This window comes from Berghia stephanieae, chromosome 2 (assembly GCF_034508935.2).
Source record: "Berghia stephanieae isolate SIO BIC M18660-M18661 chromosome 2, UCSD_Bste_1.3, whole genome shotgun sequence".
Lineage (NCBI taxonomy): Eukaryota > Metazoa > Mollusca > Gastropoda > Nudibranchia > Aeolidiidae > Berghia > Berghia stephanieae.
The window spans coordinates 58,665,562-58,690,561 of record NC_088361.1 but is presented as its reverse complement, the minus strand read 5'-3'; the positions used below and the strand labels follow the sequence as shown (position 1 = coordinate 58,690,561).

Genomic DNA, 25,000 nt, shown 5'->3' with positions numbered 1-25,000 from the left:
CTATCTTACACTCTCATATGACTTAATCACATTTACAACGAATGTTTAAAACCTCAACTTTTAACAATATACCCTTAATGACACACACACACACACACACACACACACATATATATATATATATATATATATATATATATATATATATATATATATATATATATATATATATATATATTGAACATATATAAATATTGAACAACAAAAATGCTACCCGGCTCGTTACAGCAGACGAAGAGCCGGAATATAATTCAGAAAAAAAAAATCTCTAAAAACTCACATGAAAATGCCAAATGGTCTGAGAAAATGCCAAACTTTTTATGACAACACATTTTGTACTAAAAAGCACGTACAAGTGGGTACAAAATTTAATTTTCTTATGTCGTTCCCATGACTTAATATCCAGCCAGTTCGAGAGTGAAAATTTGCATATTTTGTGGAATTTAAGTCAAACGGACCATTTTTTAAAAATTTTACATTGAAAAAAAGACAAATTGGCAACCCCGATGATGCGTGACACACAATGATGTCTGTGACGTTTGATTTAATTTCAGCAATAATTCTAAATATAATATAAATGTTCATAATCATTTTTATGTTTTCCCGTCGTTTTCTATTAGATAACAGACTGATTTTTGTTGATTTTATTCATCATTTACAAGTTGATAATGTTTTGGTCGCCATACTATATTATTGAATCTATGACTATTTCGATATCAGCTGCTTGGTATAAATCTCTACGACGTAAATATCTTGCCAGCCGCTTGTTTGTCTGTATCATAAATGAATAAATTAAAGTATCAATGGATTATATCTTATATTTTATTATATTCTGCCATACTGCTTCATGTTGTAATCATTTTACCCATTATATAGCAACTTTCAATAAGTAGGAAATAATACGTTTAAAAAAACAACGCTTCGGGTTAAATTAAATCATTAAATAAATAAAATACAAGGGGGAAAACAACATATAAAGGAATTTACCGTATTTGTGTTTGACCAAAGATGTCTTTTGAGCTGGAAAACTTCCTTATCATGTTTCTTGCTATTTTTGATTTGATGCTGTTGTATCCATTTCACATCTTTACGGCTCACACGTTCAGGCACCCTGCTATTTACTTTAACCATCGAAGCTTGTTATTGTGTTCAGGGAGTCTTGCATAATTCCTTAGGAAATAAGATTGATGTGCATGGCTAGCAGAATGAAATTTGATATAGTTGCGTCGTTGTCTGAGCGCGTCTCGTCTTGTCATAGAGGGAAGCTACATTAAGTGTGATCAGTGACTGAATATATGACCCCGGCTTTGTGATCTTGAGAATTGCCATTGATCTATACGGTTCCTGATCGCGTGGCGTTTTAATATGTGTTGCTATGTTGTTGGCCTTGTGGTATAACCCTCAATTTCGGTCCTGGGTTCGAGCCTCGCTCGGCGCATAACAACAAGAAATGAAGTGAGTAGGAATGTACCAGAAGACAATAAAGAATAAAAATGTCGCGGCGGCGATGGGGGTTCGATGCATAGATGAGTCCTTGGGAAAGGCCCTTTACACACATTCTCTCGCCGTATAAAGGTGTAAAATGAGTATCTGGCCGTTAACAGCGTTGTCTCTGTCGGGAAAAAATATAATATCGCCAAAGAGGCGTCATGTATCGTTCTACACATTACGTAATGCTATTGGTCAGAGACCCGTTGTAAAGCGCTTGGAGCACGTTCAGTGGATATTGCCCTATATAAAAGCTCAATTATCATAAGACAAGAAACGATATTGAGTCATCCCCGATCACCACCTTTAAACCCTACCCCCCCCCCCACCCCCCACCCCACCTCCATTTTTATAAAAAGAAACAAATATGAAGATATAATCACATTGACATGGTTTTGGTTTGCGACTTGTCTGTGCTTTTGTTTTAGCTGGAGCTTGTATGGCCAAATGATAATATTAATCAGCTTACGATCAGGCAACATAAGCTTTAAATGAGTTCATAAACCATTAGTCCTACTCATTCCAAACAGATCTCTCATTTGGCGGCATAGGTCCTAAAATGAATAGAGTAAATATCAGATGGTCAGCTTGTTGAAAATGGGGGGAATCGTATATGCTATTTACACAATGGTGATTTTTTTATTTTACAAAAAGCAGGGTCGCGTCATTGTTCCTTTTTTATATATACATCCTATTTCCATTGTATTTTTATCTTATTGTGTAAATTATAACACGTCTGTACAAAAAATTTCCTTTTTGGGATGCAATAAAGTATTATTATTATTATTATTATTATTATTATTTTTATTATTATTATATTATTATTATTATTATTATTATTATTATTATTATTATTATTATTATTATTATTATTATTTTATTATTATTAATATTATTATTATTATTATTATTATTATTATTATTATTATTATTATTATTATTATTATTATTATTATTATTATTATTATTATTATTATTATTATTATTATTATTGTAGAGTTGTTTTTGTTTTGTTTTAAAAAGTTGTTTTCATGTCACAAGAGATTCCTTCATCTTTCGATTAGATCATGTGATATTTACGTGACACGGCTTTCGGCGTTTTGTTGCGAAATGGATCTATCTCTAGATGTAATACGGATAATCTATCGATTTAAAGCACAATGCAAACAGTGATGAAAATGAGTCCTCGTGAGTAAACAAGGCTTCTAATAGGGAAGAAAAGTCGTGTCATCACACCTTCTACTTTTTTGCTTCCAAAATCATTGGGAGTGTGTATTTAACCAGTCCTTCAGAGGTCAAATATACATACATACTGAATCAAAAGGTAGCATGACTATTTTAGTAGCAGACAAAGCCGAAAGGACTCTGCTGACCCGATGACGTCTTCGCCAAACAAGCAGCTTCGCGGAGTAAGCGAAACCCACTGGATATGGAAAAGAACACAACAGAAACCAGTGGGAGAGGAAATAGGAAGAAGACGATGGAGGTGGATTGGACACACGCTTAAAAGAACGACTCCACTATAACAAAGAAAGCATTGACTAGAACCCTCAGGGCAGAAGATCAAGGGGAAGGCCGCGAGGAACATGGAGAAGAATTAAAGAAGCTGATATACAGAGAAGTGGTAAGACCTGGAACATGGAGAAGAATTAAAGAAGCTGATATACAGAGAAGTGGTAAGACCTGGAATGAGATTAACAAGTTAGCTCAAGATAGAGAAGGATGGAAACTGTTTGTCTGTGGCCTATACCCTGACCCAGGGTGAAAAAGGCAATGATGATGATGTATAGGCAGATAATAAGGATTACGGGACGTAATGGAGCAATGATAGATGGTCTTTAATGACGACCAGCATATTTAGACTAAAAAATAAGATACTATCACTCTGAAAACAGAATATCATTTACACAATGTGTGTATTCAATCCCCCCCCCCCCCTCGGAAGAGTGGTTTTACACTTTCAACGAGATAGGAACCAGATATTTTACATCACACTTTTCTTCCTCATTTTGGCATTTTAATTCCAAGAAAATGACATAGTAGTTTGGACTTTTAAGGTTAAATTTCTAAAATATATATACGAGATATGCAAATGGGCACAAAATATACAACGTAAAAGTTGAAAATGGAAAAGTTATTTTGAAAAAGATAACATTATGGATTATCTGATCTCTTTCCAGTGTATTGCTTTTTTGTTTGTTGTCACTATTATTATTTTAGGCCTCATGCAGTCTCGTGCTTTCCATTAAATAAATGGAATTTATTGATTTTCAATGAGGATAAGTAAACCAAAATACTAATCTTATTATTTTAGGCCTCATGCAGTCTCATGCTTTTCATTATTCATTAGAATTTACTGATTTTCTTTGAAGATAAGAAAAACTAAACTGTACCTGTTTGAAGTCAAAACTTTAACTCTCGGTAATAGGAAACGAGAAAAGAAATGAAATTGATCTACGCGCATGATTTCATTAAGAGCGAGTGATTGCATTTTTTTCTTTTAAAAATTTGATTTAGTAGCAAAGCTCATTTTCTCATTGAATTTTGTGTGAAAGGATATAATGCAAGCTTCTAAAAATAATTTATGTCTTGTCTATTCTAACACTCCTTTCATGTAAAATATAAAATCATAACTTTAAGGTTTTATGGTTCTGGATTCTTAAAATGATAATTTTTGATGAAAAAAGGAGCGTGCTTATAAAAATGAAAATGTTTTCCAAGATAATACCAGAAATTTCAAAACAAAAACAAAGAACATTGCAAGAGTTGCTTGAAAGATTCGGTCTTTAATAAATCCATTACTCTGTCGATTTTAATATCGTGGAGTAATTTATTCATCACCTACTTTATCCATTAAGTGCCCCCAACTGCATGGTAATCTATTTCTAAAATTACAGTATTCTTTGAACATGAGCTTAATTACAGCCACTAAAGCAGACGATAAATCTGAAGTAAAAAAGAAGTGTGTAAATGGAATCTCGTCGTTTTATTTCATGAAGTCAAAACAAGTTTCTTGCCAATGCGTTTTCCTGTTGCTTAGAAAACGATGTGTTTAGCGGAGTAGTTTTTGTCTAAAAGGACAGGAAGTTATCGTCTGCATTTATGATTATTAGACTTCATATTGTAGGGCTGATCCTGCTGATATGTTATTTCGACAGAGACAATACTGTTTTTTGCTAGGGTGTACTCATTTTGCTCCTGGTTGTAGTGGGAAAAATATGAGTTAACCGTCTTTTTCAAGGACTCATCTTTGCACCGCCCACTCCTAGATTCTATACTTCAACCTTCATATCACAAAGCGAGTGTCACGGAGCAAAGCCACACCATATTCATGACCGCCTATCGCCCTCCGTGCACCAAATACTAATAATATACTTGGAGATTTCATTGAGCAAGAATTTGATATCTTGGTGTAATCATGATTTGAAGGAAAATAGTTTGCATCACATCCTAGATGGTAACAACCAATCGTAGTTATCTTTTTCACATTATAGATTCAAGGGACAAGTCCATCTCCGCAGATCTCAATACTTAGAATGCTATTAATTTTCTTTTAGTAAAAATATATATTCGGGATTATTTCAACCGATCCTTACCTGAATTTTGTTCTTTGTCTCTTTTCAGCATTTTGCTATTCTGCTACATTCAGATGTTCCGAGAGATAAGGCGCCATTCAGAGCGGCTTCGCAACAACACGACAGTGGATAAAGACTCTATACTAAATCAACAGAAGAGAGTGGCGGTCACTCTGTTCATTGTCCTGGCCTGCTTCATTATCATGGCGCTACCCTATCACGTCTACGCTAGCTACACCACCATCAAGGAAGACAAGAATAATTTCTCAAGCTATATCAATCCCATAGTAAGTATGAATATTTCCAGTGTTATCATTAGGGTTGAGTTGGTCGGGTGGATATGACATTGCACCTCGGCCCTTGATACCAGGTTACAGCCTTACTTTAGGCATGGTGTCTACAACTTGAGCAATAAATTATGCTCTTGTTGCTCACTTGGCAATACTCCTATCATTACATATATCAATATAGAATGCATAAATCATAATTTGGATGTCTATAAGTTTTAAAGACGTCATAGATGTTTCTATTCAGTATTTTAAAGAATTAAGAAATATGACCCATAACACCTTCGAATACAACGATGAAGACATAATACTCTTCTGTTAATTGCGGAAGAAGACTTTTATGCTTTTTGTGCTCGTTTTGAGATAACAATAATGAGAGGAACTATCTCTCTCTCTCTCTCTCTCTCTCTCTCTCTATATATATATATATATATATATATATATATATATATATATATATATATATATATATATATATATACTAGTAAAAAGCCCGCAATTTCGCGGGGAAAGAACTATTTTCATTCGAAACTGTACTCACCATCAATTAATGAGGGCAGATTGGTAAACAACGTTGTCTGTGTAATTCGGTATATCTTCGGTTGATTTTTCTGTGTGGCCCAACATGAAGTGTAAGCCACTATAGCCTCTGACCCGTGACACAGCAACATACAGTTGTCCGTGTGTGAATACCGGTTGTGGTAAGAAAATCCCCACCTTGCTTAATGTCTGCCCCTGAGACTTGTTAATTGTCATTGCATATGACAATTGTACCGGAAACTGTCTTCTATTTAGAATAAATGGTAAGCCCGAATCCGTTGTTGTCGTCAGATTGATTCTAGGGATAAACACTATGTCGCCAGCTCCACTACCGGTAATTATCTTGGCTTCTAATACTTTTGAACCTAATTTAATTATTAACAAACGGGTGCCATTTAGGAGGCCTGATTTAGGATTTATATTTCTAAGCAGCATGACTGACGTGTTGGCTTTCAAATGTAATGCATGTGGAGGAAGTCCGGGAGGTGTAAGTTCGTTCAAGAATTCAATCGGGTATAAGTTGATGTCAGAGTCACTTTGAATGGAATCAGCACTGCGGTAAATTTGTTCAGTTGATGAGGTCAACCTGGACAGAACGGCTGCATTTATTTTGTCAACATTTTCATGGGTTGTAGTCAAAATTGCTCTCTCTGATAGATAACGTTCATCCGCAAAGTTCAGATTCAAATCATTGTATACAGCATTTATCAAGCATTCTGGGTCATTTTCAGGAAGGCATAGCGCTGTAGGTAATTTAACAGAATACTTTCCTATTTCGCTGAAAACCGGCTCTGTACCATTTCCCATGCGGAGAAGCCAATTTGCAAAACAGTTATTGTCATCAGTAACCCTCATGTTCTTGTTCAGGTGAAAAATGGTGACAAAATTCCAAATAATTGACTTGTTAAGTGTGACACTTAATATATCGGCTTCACTTCCTTTGTTAACAACAGGTAGAATTTGCCGAAAATCCCCTCCAAGTACAACCACTTTGCCGCCAAAAGGTTTTGAAATGCCTGTTATGTCACAAAATGTCCTGCTCACACATTCAAACACACGCCTGTCCATCATAGGTGCTTCATCCCAAATTATGAGAGAACTACTCTTTAGTAACTTAGCTGTGTCTGATTGGCGACTGATGCTACAGGTGCTGTTATCCGTTATTGGAATTGGAATTTTGAACGTTGAATGTGCTGTTCTACCACCGTGCAATAATTCTGCAGCAATTCCAGATGATGCAACAGGTGTAGCTGAAAGTCCTCGACCTCTGATTTCTGCAAGCAGCGTGTTATATACATAGGTTTTACCAGTTCCACCAGGGCCATCGATGAAGAAGACATTATTCACCCGGTCTTGTTCAGGTACGTCAATTGCTTCCAAAATGGCAGTAAATGCTAACTGTTGGTCATGATTCATCTTCATTTTTCGACTGTGAGCAATTTGTCGTTGCAAATATCCTAATTTCATCATCTTGTTCCCCTTGGAATTCTACCATGACTCTATCATGTCCTTTGTACACATACTTATACATGTATTTCACCGCTTTTATGCTGTTGCACACCTCAAGATTGATATGTGCCATATATCTGCTGAGGAGATACGGGTTATATGGGACAACCCATCTATTGTCAAGGGCAATTCCTCTTTTGAAGATTGATTTTCCATCATTACGTCTCTGATACAGGGGATAAGTGGAGTCATTTGTATGTGTCGTCTCACTGAATGATTTTGGAAATCTCTTGGAACACTTGCCATCTTTCATGCATGGACTGTTGGGATTGGCCAGGCCACAGGGACCATGCATCATGTGTTTTGAAACTAAATTCTGTAATGTTTTGTTTTGTGGAATTTCTGCACACACCTACCTATCAATATCTTGAGTAGTTATGGGTTTGGCACTGCGATCAAGGATAATCAGGATGTGAGAATGTGGTAGGCCTCTCTTTTGAAATTCAATGACCTTCACATATGCTAAGACTTTGCCAAAAAGTTCTTTTTTAATTATCTCTTCCATCAATGCCCCTAATTTCATTTTAAAGACCCTTGCGACTAAATCTGGTCGGTCTGCAGCTGTTTGTCGTGAATGCAGTTCATTTGTTATCTCTGGCCAACATGGATTACATGTCACAGTAAGGAATAAGTCTGGTTTACCATATCTGCGAACAATTGACATTGCATCTTGGTATAATTGGAGCATGTTTCTTGGACCCCCTGTGAATGAAGATGGTAAAACAATTTTGGTCCCTACTGTAGCTCCATGTGCGTCACCTCGATACACTGCATCCACCAGTCCTTGATACAATTCTGCTCGTAATGACTGTTGATTAAATCGAATGTATTGCAGGCGTTGCTCTTCAACTTTAGCATACTGATCAATACAATATTGTTGCAGGAGACGACCTCCGTGCAAGATTACATTAAAACTATCTCTCTCCATAAGTCGATAAGTCGATAAGCATAAAATAATGATGGACTGACCTGACCGGTTCGCTTTCTGTTGAATTTAATGTTGGGCACCCAACCTTCTTCTCCTTTTGGAAAGAAGAGCACATAATGCAACGGATCAAAGTGAGGATGTGTTTCACTGATACGCATAATTGACTGTTGGTTTGGATGGTCATCTGATTTGCGGTATAATACAATATCCCTCCGGTTACTACAGTTGATAGGGTTATTTGGGAGTAAAACAGCAACTTCTGAAGCAGTCGGTAAATTATATCTACGGGGATCTTTTGATGAATCTGCTTGCAGCACCATTCTAATATCCTTCCCTTGATCTCCAGCATCTTCAATAGCTGCAGCGGCATGCTTATATAATTCAACAAAGGGACTAACAGTAGCCATGATGGTAGATATAGTTGTCAAAATATCAGTATTAAGACTTCTATTCCAAAAAAGCCTATTTTGAATTTCGTGTTCAGTGTCATAAATGTAAAGTTGGGCAAATTTTGGTCTATCATTATCACTGTTGGGTTGAATATGACCTATTCTATGGTAGACGGTACCACTAACTCGGAAACAGTATATCCCAGGAGGCAAGAAATCTTCGTGTACACCCAAGGAGGCGAATGCAAACATAGAATTGTAAGCACGGATGTGTTCTCGAAAATGCTTAGAATTTGTGTCGTTACCCGTGTAAAGACTCTTTATATTATCCGGAAGGGGTTGTAAAGGTGCCAGTGATACTTCCCCGTTGGCACAGCATAGCGAGGTTGATTCACCGTGCCATAGTTTTGCTGAACAAAAACGACAAACTTTGTTCATGTGTCCTGTGTTGTGTGGTCAGATAAGAGGTATTGTAGTTGTATCCTGTTCTTGATCTGCAGCTGATGTAATTTCCACTGTTTGAGCTACATTTTGTTGAGGAGCAGTTTCTGTATTATTAGTATTAGTAGTAGAAGTAGCGGAAGGAGTAGTCGTAGTAGTATTAGTAGATCTAGTTCTGAATGCAAAATTTAATTGACGTGCTTGTCGTCGCTGCCATGCTTTATTCGGCATGATTTTGGTTTATCAGTCAGTAGATATCTATATCAATACGTCCCAAGTCTTTACTACACTTTACTTGGGAGGCCTTCCGAAAGCCCCTACAAAGGGAAACAACTTTAATAATATATTCCCTCAACTAACCCAAAGAAAAAATTCAACCTAGTACCTTTAATTAACCCCAATAGGAAAAACAAACACCCTAGCACTTTAATAAGACTTATGACTAACCCTTATATTAAAAAAATCCTCCGATCTCGAGTTAACCCTAATAGAAAAAATTATGACAAATTGAATAAATAAACGCCTGACAAAAGATCAAAGATGAAAATACAAATTTAAAGAATACTGGGGATGTAGGAGCTTTCGGAATGTCTCCCCTTTACTTAACTTATGGAAAAACAAACACCCTAGCACCTTTAATAACACTATGACTAACCTCTCGAGCTAACCCTAATAGAAAAAAACAACTCTCGGACTGCTTTGCACTACCTTTCAATACTTAACAAATCACAATGGCGGCCGAAAATCAAAACAATGGTCAAATAAGGAAATGTTAAACTTTCACAAATCTATCAAGGTTTGTTCTAGAGTTTTTAAAATACTTCTATATAATGACAAACTGAATAAATAAATGCCTGACAAAATATCAACGGTGAAAATACAAATTTAAAGAATACTGGGGATGTAGGAGCTTTCGGAATGTCTCCTCTTTACTTAATTTATGGAAAAACAAACACCCTAGCACCTTTAATAACACTTATGACTAACCTCTCGAGCTAACCCTAATAGAAAAAAAAACAACTCTCGGACTGCAGGTTTGTTCTAGAGTTTTAAAAATACTTCTATATAATGACTAACTGAATAAATAAATGCCTGACAAAATATCAACAGTGAAAATACAAATTTAAAGAATACTGGGGATGTAGGAGCTTTCGGAATGTCTCCCCTTTACTTAACTTATGGAAAAACAAACACCCTAGCACCTTTAATAACACTTATGACTAACCTCTCGAGCTAACCCTAATAGTAAAAAAAGAATCAAAATGGCGACCGAAATCCGCTAAATCAACAACATAACGGAAGTAATAATAATACTTGATGTCATAAATAGATGACGCAAATTGACAACTTTTTACAGTGACAAAATTAGTTGATTTTGGGAGTCAAGTGTCGTCGTTGGTACATATTTTATGATATCTGTTTGACTCAACGAACTTTCAAACTGACTTTAAATTATAAAAGGAAATCAAGTTATCTGTTTATCTATCTGTAAAAAATACATTACTAATTTTCAAATCTTTCAGTAGAGTTGTGCGCCGTGTCAATTTTTTTATTGACTCAAATAAGCACAATGTTCTCCACAATGCTATATTTTTTTTAAGAAAGGATATATATATATATATATATATATATATATATATATATATATATATATATATATATATTTCTCTCTCTCTCTTTCTCTCTCTCTTTCTCTCTCTTTCTTTCTCTCTCTCTCTTTCTCTCTCTTTCTCTCTCTATTTCTCTCTCTCTCACTCTCTCTCTCTCTCTCTCTCTATATATATATATATATATATATATATATATATATATATATATATATGAGAGAGAGAGAGAGAGAGAGAGAGAGAGAGAGAGAGAGAGAGAGAGAGATCATATGTGGACCTTGCAGAAGATTTCGAGCGTAGATCCTTCCTCTGCTTAAGGCTTAAACACCACAAGATTTCCCTTTGAATGTGAGGATACTTTTCGTATTATTAAAGATAGAGTAAATTGATAATTAGTTTTTTAAATTTAAAATTGTAACTGAAGAACTAACAGTGCATGATTCTTATTTGTAAAGCGCTGTAGGAAAAGTGGCGGGTAGGGAAGGACAAATGGAAGTGAAATAATTTTCCTCAGATACAGAAGTTGCCTGGTGCATCTTTCACTCTGTTATAGATGGGTTACGATCCTGGCGACTCGACAGATAGTAATGAAGTTTTAATTTAAAGAAATAAGTAGCAGTGTTGCAGTGGCACATAGAGGAAGATGAAGTTCATAAGATAAATAATTAATCCCCGTTAAAGCAGAAATACTTTAAAATAAATTAATAGAATAGCCTCACACAATAACAGGTTAACACACAATTAAACTAATGTATAATAGTAAATCTTTAATTAATTAGTACGTTAATTTTCATCCTCTCTCATTCTTTACTACTCGCTCAATCAATGGTTATTTGGTCCTTATCTTATTCGTAGATGTCAACCTGAGTCAAATAAGCTGGCAAGCGGATTGGTTGTGAGTGAGCATTCATTTGTCTGATTAAGCGATTAGGAGGGTCGCAGGTTCAAACCCCACCACCGCCGCGAAAAAATTTTATTCTCTATTGTCTTCTGGCACTTTTCTATTCACTTCATATCTTGTTGTTACCAACATAAGTGCCTGCTCCACTCACTTTTCTAAATTAAAAATTCACCCCATACACCGGAGCATACTCAATGTCTCAATCGTTTCTATGTTATATGTTTGTGTTGAGAATATTGGCTATTAAGCTTAACTGCTGGTCAAAATTATTCGCGATGGTGGTGTACGAACGAATCGGCGGTCTCAAGAAGTGGGTGAGAGAGGGATCAAGTAATGACTTTGAGTTTGAAACGAATATTTTTTGTGTTCGTGGATAGCTCACACGGTAGAGCCACGCTCTCACCTGCCAGGCGGAGTTGTCGTACCAATAAGGTCGCAGGTTCAAACCCCACCACCGCCGCGAAAAATTTTTATTCTCTATTGTCTTCTGGCACTTTTCTATTCACTTCATATCTTGTTGTTACCAACATAAGTGCCTGCTCCACTCACTTTTCTGAATTAAAAATTCACCCCATACACCGGAGCATACTCAATGTCTCAATCGTTTCTATGTTATATGTTTGTGTTGAGAATATTGGCTATTAAGCTTAACTGCTGGTCAAAATTATTCGCGATGGTGGTGTACGAACGAATCGGCGGTCTCAAGAAGTGGGTGAGAGAGGGATCAAGTAATGACTTTGAGTTTGAAACGAATATTTTTTGTGTTCGTGGATAGCTCACACGGTAGAGCCACGCTCTCACCTGCCAGGCGGAGTTGTCGTACCAATAAGGTCGCAGGTTCAAACCCCACCACCGCCGCGAAAAATTTTTATTCTCTATTGTCTTCTGGCACTTTTCTATTCACTTCATATCTTGTTGTTACCAACATAAGTGCCTGCTCCACTCACTTTTCTGAATTAAAAATTCACCCCATACACCGGAGCATACTCAATGTCTCAATCGTTTCTATGTTATATGTTTGTGTTGAGAATATTGGCTATTAAGCTTAACTGCTGGTCAAAATTATTCGCGATGGTGGTGTACGAACGAATCGGCGGTCTCAAGAAGTGGGTGAGAGAGGGATCAAGTAATGACTTTGAGTTTGAAACGAATATTTTTTGTGTTCGTGGATAGCTCACACGGTAGAGCCACGCTCTCACCTGCCAGGCGGAGTTGTCGTACCAATAAGGTCGCAGGTTCAAACCCCACCACCGCCGCGAAAAATTTTTATTCTCTATTGTCTTCTGGCACTTTTCTATTCACTTCATATCTTGTTGTTACCAACATAAGTGCCTGCTCCACTCACTTTTCTGAATTAAAAATTCACCCCATACACCGGAGCATACTCTATGTCTCAATCGTTTCTATGTTATATGTTTGTGTTGAGAATATTGGCTATTAAGCTTAACTGCTGGTCAAAATTATTCGCGATGGTGGTGTACGAACGAATCGGCGGTCTCAAGAAGTGGGTGAGAGAGGGATCAAGTAATGACTTTGAGTTTGAAACGAATATTTTTTGTGTTCGTGGATAGCTCACACGGTAGAGCCACGCTCTCACCTGCCAGGCGGAGTTGTCGTACCAATAAGGTCACAGGTTCAAACCCCACCACCGCCGCGAAAAATTTTTATTCTCTATTGTCTTCTGGCACTTTTCTATTCACTTCATATCTTGTTGCAGGCACTGCTAGGCACTTTGATCTCGGTAACTCCGATAGCAGGGCAATAATTACGAAGGCATCTGATCTGATCTGTAATTAAAGCAGCGTTATAAAATTATACAGGTCATCGTTGTAATTTAGGCAGGGTTATAAAATTATGTAGGTGGTGCTGTGAGAAAGTTATGTGTGATTTTGAAAAGGTTATGTGATTTTGGAATCACTACATTACCCTAAATTTAATGTAATTCTCGACTAGTAAATGCCTTAAGTCTTATCAGTGAAAATAAGTTGTAACACAGACGATCTAAGCAGTAAACGACCCTTATACTCAGCTTGAGGTAGAAAATGTGTGTTTCTAGACCGAGTAAACACCACTAAATTAATGTGTATTACAAATGGTTCCAATCCAACAGCAACACTTTACACGTAGGAGGCGGCCTTGAATTGTTACACCCGAGTACGAAAAGAGAAAATGAGTGAAGAGCTTATCCAAGATTTCAATTTTGTGCCGTCCAGCGGGACTCGAACCAGAAAGAAGCCGAGTGTCAATACCGAAGACCAATAAGCCAGACTAGGGCATATTCAAAATCCTACACAAACCTGCCATGTGCTGACCAAAAAATGGTTCTTTTTGGTCAGAAAACTTTTCTCTGAATTTACCTGGCAAAAAGTCTCAAATCGAGACGAGTATAATTATATTTATATATATTTATATATTTCTCACGATTTTAGTTTTCGATGTGTGCATGACTTGTATGCCTGTGTTAATATTTATGAATGAAGGAATATTGGTATGGATTTCGACGCCCAAGAAAAGAAAAAGTAGAAAACAAATATTTTAATCAAATTTACTTCAACTAACTTTTTCAGTTATAATTTTTTTTATTTATCTCAACGTTCCATACCACCTCCCCCCTTTCCTCCTTTCAATCGACACATCCTCTGTGACAACACTTTACTGTAATATGGAACAAACCGTTCAAATGTCCATAACTGACGTTAATATGTTTGAACGAGAGGTAAACCTCCAACCACAATATTTTGACTTAAACTCTCTTCGGTGGGCAGATTCTGTGTGATGAAGAGGTAGGAATAATTATAATCCCGTGCATTAAATTGGTTGGCATGTTCTGGGGAAGTATTGTCTCATTGGACGTTATTGGTGGCTATCAAATATAATAGCGGCTTCAAGATTTTTGTTTCTATTAGTCATAGACTGGATAATGGGAAAGGCAAAACAGATAGGAAACAATGGCATAATATGGAATTTATGTACAACTCTAGAGGAAATTGAATTTGCTGATGACATCGCTCTCAGTTCATCAAAATATGAGCATCTGCAGAACAAAACCACAAGGCGGTTTGAAAAATATGCAAACTGTACAGAAATCATAATCAACGTAGAAAATGTAAGTTCATGAAATCCGAGGAAAAGCTGAACTTATGGAAGAGATGTAGAGGATGTGGAAACTTTCACATAATCAGGAGTAGAGGTTAGTAAAGATGGAGGGAGTGCGTCAGATATAAGGGGGAGGATAAGGTTTCTAAGTGGAGCATTCAGAGGCTTGGTAAGGACGTTATTGATTCGGATGACCAGTGTAGTGCCACTCATTTCGTTATTTGAGTATAGCCGCATTAGTTCTTAGAGCTTACTGAATTCCGAAAATAAACCTTTTAATATTATCTTATATATTGATTTATACATTAATGCTGAATACTCATTGTTATGTTATGTTGTGCTCATAGCCTTTAACTTTTATGGTATGGAAAGACCGGAGTCCACACTAATACACGTATTATTTAATGAACTAGTATGTATGAATAGTGATTAGTTATTGGATTAATGGTTTTTCACATGCGACATCACAGACAGGGGGTTGTTATCTTGTCTCGATGATTATGGATCATAAAATGGATGAGATTGACCACAGACAAGATGGTTAATCATAGTTGTTGACGAATTCAATACAAGTTTTAAAAGGTCTGGTGTGATCTTTTCATTCGTGTTAGTTAATGACCGAACATATGTCATCGTGTCTTCTCTTCTTAAGAATTCGAGCGAAAAGGACTGCAGTTCATGTTGTCAGTGTTTGGGTGGATGACTCACCTTGGCACCAGGTCTATGTCAATGAGCAAGGCACTTTCCCCGTATTATATTATGACTTCACTCAATTCAGTTGTTAATGAGTTTTAGGCGTGCCAGAATTTGTAAGAGAGCGCACACATAAAGAGCGGCTAACAAGCGATTAATGACGTATATTGTAAGGTTGATTTTGTGTTTTAATGTGATGGGTGAAGTGTAAGTGTGTATTTGAACCCCTTTCGAAGTCCATCTGAGACTTGGCAATCTCGGGGTTGGCACGTGAATGGATTGATTCTTATGGGCCATTTGCACATGGCGATCGTCCCGCATGCTCAATGGGCCGATCGCGTATGTCGAGGGAGAAAGCGCCCGACAGCGGGCAATAAATCCTCTCTCGCTCCGGGCCGATCCGGGTTATCACTTGGGAGACATTCCTTATCATAAAAAAATGTTTTTTTTTTCCCGACTATATAAAAAAAAATAATTACAGATTCGTAATGAGCAACCTCAAATTAGTCAAGTCTACGCGTACAGATCACATTTTTATGCTTGGATAAATAAATATCTGAACAATATTTTATTTAGATTTTTTATTTCAATGCAGATAAAGTCAATTCCCTATGGCATATCGCATATGATATTATAGTAGTTTAAGAAAAACGCATATAATGATAATAATAATAATAATAATAATAATAATAATAATAATAATAATAATAATAATAATCATAATAATAATAATAATAATAATAATAATGACGATGATGATGATTATGATGATGATAATAATATAACAATAACAATAATAATAATAATAATAATAATAATAATGATGATGATGATGATGATGATAATAATAAAAACAATAATAATGATGATTGTGATGGTGGTGATGATGATGATGATGATGATGATATAAATTATAAAAACAAACACCGCGGAATGATAATGCTCAGTTTTTAAATAAAAGAAGCTGTTTGTAAAACAATCAAAGTGTAATTTTCTTAGAAATAACATATATAAATCTACGTATCTTATTGGTTTATATTGGTTATTTAATTTTAAAAACACCTGTGCAGAAATTTTCTTTTTCTTTATTTTAAAAATATAATGTTTGTGTGGGTGTAAAATGGTCGTTTTTGAAACCAATTTTTAGTCCAAAATGTTCTTTTTTGCTTTGTCTTTCGCTTTTCTTGAAGCACATCTTCTAAAACAACATCAATCATGTTTACTGTCTTGAAAGGACAGGGAATGATCGTCCCATCGGCGGTTTATCTATGCCGGTCCAATCTCCACGGTTTGCCCGAAGTCCCAGGTTTCAGAGTTTTGCCAAGATGAGTGTCATTTAAATTAGTGCCGCGCTGAGGACCGGACCGAGGACCGGTCCCACGGTCTTTTAGCTGTGAACCGTGGTCCAGTCCCAAAGAGGAAGACCGCCGGCGGTCCTCACTTCTTATCACCTTTCAACGGTCTCGCGCCATACTACTTCCCCAGCGATTCGTTGCCTCGGTCCTTTGCCTATCTTCCACCAATCACCACCCATCCCACTTAATTAATCGCACCCACCCCCCTTTGCCATACACTAAACGACACAGACGACCATAGAGGCAGACGACCACCTCCCTCCACTCCGCAAACCGCCCTTTCGTGTGTGAGATGGGGGAACAGGAGGCGCACGCCTTGGACGATTCCATTATACGGGGTAAATTTCAAAATTTACTACACCATAATGATCGCAATGACAATGATCTATGATGAAGGCATGACCCCTCTTCTCTAATGGGTTATTGTTTGAAATGTATGTGACTACTAAAGATGTGTGTGTGTGTGTGTGTGTGTGTGTGTGTGTGTGTGTGTGTGTGTGTCGAACCTAGCAAGTTGCCAGTCTGATTTTTTGTTTTCTTTTGTCCATCTCTTGTCGCCACTCCTTTCTATCGCATTGTTGTCATTTAAAATAATACAATAATATTAAAATTTCGTTTGGTGTTTAACTAATCAAGTAATATGAGTTTCATTAGTTTCTTCCGTCCAAAAAAACCAGTTATAACGTCTGTATTTTTAAAAGGTCCAATAGAATATTTGGGGACCCCGATAGCTCAGTTGATAGAGCACTCTCTTTATACGCAAAGGGCCAGAGATCGATCCCGGGTGCAGTCGATTTTTTTCTGAATCCCTGTCTACTCAGCAATGAATGGGTAGCTGAGTTTGTTAGATCTGGCGAAAAGTCACCATCGACCCCTCTTATCACCTCATCCACCCCCTCTTATTATAACTTCACGTCTCTCTCTTACTCTTCAATGCTCGCTGCCCTCTAATGTGTGTGTGTGTGGGGGGGGGGGAGGGGGGGGTAGGAGTTGCGTGTGTGTATCAACGCCACGAACAACTCGATCAACGCCTTGGGCGATGCCATTATCTCCGTTAATGGGGATAAATTTCAAATTTTATTAAATTATCGAAGTAACAATGAAGTACGGTGAGCAAATAAAGAAGGCATCACCCCTCTTCTCTAATTAGGTTACAATTTGAAATGAGTGTGACTACTCCGTGTGTTTTACTCCTGTAGGCCACGGTTTTCATCGTGTAGCGGTCTTTAACGGTTCAAGAATGAACGGACCGGTCTAGAGACCGGTCCTTGCGGTCTTCATTTCCCAAGGACCGTAGGACCGTGGTCCTTAAGCTTGCCAAGGACCGCCCCGCACTAATTTAAATCGATCGATATTTGAAAGACGAGTTATCTGGCCAAAATTTTAAGTATGGGTAGAACTGAGAGGGCAGAACTGATGTTGCTTTTCGTATTCTTTACTATTACTCGTATTATATCATGGGCATGGAATTGACCCGAATGTCTCAACATTAATTCTTTTCAGCCATAACCAGGAGAGAGAAAAATTGTTGTATCATAATATTTTGCAAAAGAATTTACCCAGCATGATAGCATTTCGCTGACATTTCACCGGATCAATTGAATGTTTTATCTTCACGAGCCCATCAAATGTCTATATTTTTCGCTATCTCTCGGGTTTAAGTAAAGCAAGTTATTGATGTTGTGGAATTTTATGACATAATCAATAGCGAAAAGAGAAATTTTGAAGTCTGATTTACGTTTTTCTCCACTTGAGGTAGATAGGTAAAGTTTTGAAGATGACTTTCTTCTTGTACATTTCTTTTCGCTTTTCGTGGCACGCTTCATACACATCATATTTAGATTCTTAACCTACACAAGTGCCTGCTTACGAATTTGTCATTTTACGAAACTTCTGATTTAGTTTAATCGAAAAGTGTGGATAAAACGTGTTTTATAAAACTGTGAAATTATAAAACAAAGAGTATTCTGCTAGTATTGAGAGTATATTTTTTGTTATCAAAACCTCATTTGCTTAAAGGTTAATGATACTCAGAATAAGATATCATCTCACCCTAACCCTGTAGGAACCGAATATCTTGATAAGACACAACTGGCAACTTCACGTGTATTTCGCCATACTCTGAAAAAACACAGTAAAATATTTTTGGCTAGAAAACTTCTCCAAATATCGATCGATTAAGATGACCTTCATATTGTCAAAAACTTTCAAACTTGGGATTAAAGAAATCACAGGTTTGAGAGTTTTGACATGATAATCGTTAATCAATCGATATTTGAAGGTTTCTGCCCCCCCCCCCCCCCCACCCAATAACGTGTTTTTTCAAAGTACGGTAGTATTAATGCTTAGGTTTAAGCGAGAAGGTATATCAGAAACTATAATGTTATTACAAAAAAACAAACGAATTTTCGATCCTTTAAGCGAACAACCACGGCCATGCAAATGTCTATAATATATCTACATATCTATCTATATCTATCTATCTATATATCTATCTATCTATCTATCTTCGAATAAATTTATATATATATATATATATATATATATATATATATATATATATATATATATATATATTGAATCGTGTTTGATACAAATATGTTACGAAAAGTGCTCGACATGTAGTAATGGAGCGAATTATTATTTTTAAATAGATAGATAGATATGTAGATAGATACGGTAGATCGATAGAAAGGATATATATATATATATATATATATATATATATATATATATATATATATATTATTTTTAAATATTTACCACAATGTTTGAGACAGTCTACATTAATGTTTCAGGCTTAATTCGCCATCGTCAGGACTGAGTTGCTTTGTTGACTGTTGTTGTTTGTTGAAGTGGTTCCGGTTGACAACAGTCAACAAAACAACTCAGTCCTGACGATGGCGAATTAAGCCTGAAACATTAATGTAGACTGTCTCAAACATTGTGGTAAATATATATATATATATATATATATATATATATATATATATATATATATATATATATATATATATATATCCTTTTTATCGATCTACCGTATCTATCTACATATCTATCTATCTATATATCAATCTATATATCAATCTATCTATCCAACTATCTATCTATTTATCTATCCATCCTATCTATCTACATATAATTCTTTTCTCTCTATCTATCTATCTATCTATCTATCTATCTATCTATCTATCCATCTATCTATCTATCTGTCTATTTATCTATCTATAAGCCTATATTTCTGTCTGTCTATATATTTATCTATCAATCCATCAAACTCTATCGCTGAAGAATTTGAAAACAAATCAAAACAGTTTGGGAAAAAAGTAGTAGTAGTAGTGGTAGTAGTAGTAGTAGTAGTAGTAGTAGTAGTAGTAGTAGTAGTAGTAATAGTAGTAGTAGTAGTAGTAGTAGTAGTAGTAGTGGTAGTAGTAGTAGTAGTAGTTAATAGTAGTAGTAGTAGTAGTAGTAGTAGTAGTAGTAGTAGTTGTAGTAGTAGTAGTAGTAGTAGTAGTAGTAGTAGTAGTAGTAGTAGTAGTAGTAGTAGTAGTAGTAGTAGTTGTGATAATAATAATAATAATAATAATAATAATAATAATAATAATAATAATAATAATAATAATAATAATAATAGTAGCAGTAGTAGTAGTAGTAGTAGTAGTAGTAGTAGTAGTAGTAGTAGTAGTAGTAGTAGTTGTTGTTGTTGTTGTTGTTGTTGTTGTGCGTGTAATTGTACTAGTACATAGTAGTAGAAGGAGGAGGAGGAAGAGAAATAGAAGGAGGAGGAGGAGGAGGAGGAGGAGGAGGAGGAGGAGAAGGAGGAGGAGGAGGAGGAGCAGAAGGAGGCAAAGGAGCAGAAGGAGGAGGAAGAGGATTGGATATATGGGGGGGGGGGGGGGGAGGATGAGGGAGAATAGAAGTTAGGAAAATAAGAACATAATATTTGCCAGCTCGACCTATCTTTAGCTCACTATCTCCAGTCTCTTCACCTTATTCTTTGCAAGGTTTCCCTGGAATCAAATGATATACATAGTCGGTCTGTTTCACAGTCATAACAAATCCAAGTGAGTTATCGCTCTCTTTAAGTCTAATCTTACCTTCGTGGATGGAATTCACTTGACACATGGTTTTGTTCCTTCATGTTGCCAAACACGTGAGCCACCAAAACATACACATACAATCAGTTATATAATTCTCACTGTTATACGTGACGTTTGAAAAGTAAGTTTAAAACTATGGGCCTCTATATTCAATGCGTTTGTAAATCATATAATTATTGCTGTTTTTATTGTGCATGACAATGTCAAAAACATTCTCTCAATTCCAAAGTTTTTCCAGCAGCAATAGCACCAACAACAACAAAAGCAGCTCACAATCCATAAGCCAGCAACCCTTTTTAGCAAGACACGTCTCAAACCGTATTACGTAAATATTACGTGATCACCTATTTAAATTATGCGTGACTCCCTTGCAACGTGTACACAACATTGAAAACAGCGCCACATTATTAGGTAAAAGTTGTTTTTTGTTATCTTTTGGATTTTTTTTTCAAAATATTATACACACATCGCCCCAAACCGACTTCAACGCTTAAAATGTAGTACGAGTCATAAAGCCTGTTAGACGCGATTACAACTTATTTCAACTATGCTGTTACCAATCTGGTACTCATTTTATACCGGAGTGGTGAGTGTAAATTAAGAGCATTCTCAAAAGACCCAACTTTGCGTCACTATAGCGGGACTCGAAACAGGGACCTCTACCTGTCCGAATGCTAGTGTCATACCACAAGACAGCGGGCCGACTATCCTAAATTCATTTTCATTTTGCTCCAGACCGCAATCTCCTTCACGACTACACAGTTTTATTCATTTTGGTCAAATATCACCCAAATACTCACTCATGTTGGTACTTTTTTCGTGGGTTTTTTTTTTGTTTTGTGTGTGTGGGGGGGGGGGGGGGGGGGGGGGTTGTTATTTGAAAGTTAACTTTATCAACTAAATTCCTTTTTTTCGCAATTTATCTCGGATTTTTATTGATAATATAAAATCCTCTCCTTTTCATTAAGGTATAATTAATCTTCTCGTTTACCATACTGTCCTTTTTCTGTACAAAAAAAATCCTTTTTGGGATGCAATAAAGTATTATTATTATTATTATTATTATTATTATTATTATTATTATTATTATTATTATTATTATTATTATTATTATTTGCAGTTTCTGTCCCATTCCGAAGTCAATCCCTGCCTTTTCGTAATAGAGATGTCTAGGGTGCAAGCCTTACAGGGTTGGCTCTATATCCATATATAGACTATAATGTAAACATTTGGTTGTTTCCAATAGTCAATGAGAGCCATTGGGCGCATGGAGCCGGAGTTTATTCCGGTCAATATAGTGTGAAACGGGCAATAGTCTTTGCTTGCTACCGTTTGGATAGGATGCAAAGTATCTCAAAGTACTTTCCTTCAGACCTTACAGACCCACCTACCCAATCTTTTTCTCTACCACGTCAACCCCTGCCATTTCATTATGGAGATGTCTAGCGTACATGGCTGATAGGGTTGGCACTGTATCCATTCTACACCATAATGTAACCATTCATTTTGTTGTTTCCAATAGTTATTCAGAGCCGTTTGGTCCAGGCAGCCGGAGTGAATCCCGGATTCTATAGCGTGAAACGGACAATATCAGAAGGGTCAGATATAAATCTTGTCTGCACCCATGATCGATCTCGGTCCCTTTACGTGTGAAGCGAGTGCTGTACCAACTAAGCTACAGGACACCCGTTGTTTCCAATAAACACCATAAAATGTTTTACGTTTTTAGATCTTTAACTTAAATGTGACCGTCTCAAGATTGTGTTGTGTCAGAGAAATAGTGATACTGAAAGTTGGATTTATAGTCCAAAATTTTGAAATTTGAGTTGAAATAATTTGTTTTATTGAATAGAAATATGATATTTTTAATATTATATATTTGGCAAATTGGATTTTTTGTAACACTAAGGCTTCGATACCAGTGGACCAACCGTCACCAAATGTTGCATGGTATTTACAATTGACATGAAGATGTGGGGTGTATTGTGAGATGGATTAGACACCCTGATGAATTCGTCGAAAAATAAAATTTGGTTAGTCAAATCCCATCGAAAACAGCCATCATATTTAGCACGTGGGTTGTGTCAACCCCCTGGTTAGCGAGTATGACAATGAGCTGGGAGTACTTGCATTGAATCGATACCAGTTAGTGGTTCCTCGCATTATTTTTAATACAATCAATTTCTCAGAATTAATATATATATACATCAACCATTTTTCGTTCTTAACATTGGGAAAGAATTCCACGATAAGTGATCGAAATATATAAGAGGTTAAATGTAGAAAATATCTCTCCGTGCCCAAATAAAAGGCTCCTTTCAAATAAAAAAAGCTCAGTGGAGTTCTCTTACAAAGTTGAAAAATGAATGGTCTATTAAGAGAATAGAAATTCTACACTTGAATTATAAATGTCGAATTGATCGGTTTATCATCTCGTTCATTGAACGAGCATCGTTCATCAAAATTTCGTGTGTTGATTACTTTAACCTAAAAGTCCCTTCCGCTTAACTCTGACGTATAACCAGTTTAACACGATGAGTCACACATATGAAATCACCTTATGGGCATCAGAATAATATGTCTCTCTCTCTCTCTCTCTCTCTCTCTCTCTCTCTCCTCTCTCTCTCTCTCCCTCCCTCCCCTCTCTCTCTCTCTCTCTCTCTCTCTCTCTCTCTCTCTCTCTCTCTCTCTCTCCCTCTCTCTCTCTCTCTCTGTCTGTCTTATTTATTCTACAATCCTTTCTCTTTCTATGTGTCTGTCTCTCTCTATCTCTATTTATCTATCTATCGATCTTTTTTATCTATCTATCTATCTATCTATCTATCTATCTATATATATATATATATATATATATATATATATATATATATATATATATATAATCTATCTATATATATATATGTCTTTCTATATCTATCTTTCTATCTATCTATCTATATCTCTTTCTATCTCTCTGTTTAACTGTCTATTCATCTATCTACCTTTCTATCTCTCTATCTGTCTAATTAAGAAATTAAGGAGCAGGCACCGTTGTAAGATAAAGAACTGAACAAGTGTGTATGAAAGGTGCCAAACAGCTTGGTATATATATCTATATCTGTCTTTCACTCTATTTTATGTCTTTTATCTCTTTTGCCGTGCTTTGTAACTTAATCCACTTGTATGATGAAATATTGCATTACCTAATGTTGCTTTAATCTTTGAGACACATGTTAAACGCAAGCCATTAGACCATCTTCATTGAAAAAAGCAATCAAATTCCAAGACAATCTGCATGGGAATGGCCCTCATTTCCCAGCAAAATATCAATCGAGTTATTCATTGAATTTTCAAGCCTTGCCAATAGCCTCACGTCAGCTTGACGCATAGAATGTTGCTGTAAAAATTCTGTAAAATGACGACACTGACAAAATACTGTTTATTATTTTATCCAGAAAAAATTATGACTCAATATTCCTTCATAATACATTATGATTACTACCCTCTACATTTCATAGAAGTCTCAGGTTTGAGACTGGTTATCGAATAAAGGGTCACTTTAATCTATTAAAATATCGGGTAAAAGTTTTCATACCCAATAAAAACAAAAATGTTTTGCCAGTTATTGTAAAATAGCCTCGTGTCAGCTTGACGTTTGGGAAATTTCTGTATTAAATCAGTAAAGTTATTACAGGCGGCCACCGGAGATTTTAACTAGTTAACTGTCGGATTCTGGAAAAACTCATATTTAAAAATTTGTCCATAAAACTCGCCCTCCAAATATCGATCGATTTAATGACCCTCATCTTGGCAAAAACTCTCACACCCTGGGACTTGGCGAAGTTTTCTGGCCAAGCTTTTAAATGCGATTTTTTCTGCATGCTTTGTAAGACAAGCGTATGGTGTTTACATTACTTTTAGATACTTTTTTTCCACACATTTGTTTGAGGAAGTAGTTGTTTGAGATGGTGTAGGACTAACAGAAAATAATTTCAAAACAAGATACAACCTCCACACCTCAACATTTAGAAACACTAACAAAAAAACATCCACAAAACTCAGCGAACATATTTGGAAATTAAAAGATAAAAAATAATAATTCGCTCCATTAC

At 36.1% G+C, this 25,000-nt stretch overlaps 1 protein-coding gene across 3 annotated transcripts in view; it reads left to right on the top strand.

Annotated features, from left to right (window-relative positions):
- The window catches only part of LOC144965232 (uncharacterized), a 199,191-nt gene that overhangs the window by 123,551 nt on the left and 50,640 nt on the right, over positions 1-25,000 (top strand). For all 3 annotated transcript variants that reach the window (XM_078900340.1, XM_078900342.1, XM_078900341.1), the window contains one exon: positions 5,113-5,350. In XM_078900340.1, coding sequence (XP_078756466.1) covers positions 5,113-5,350 — 238 coding nt within the window. The remainder of the gene's footprint in view (positions 1-5,112; positions 5,351-25,000) is intronic.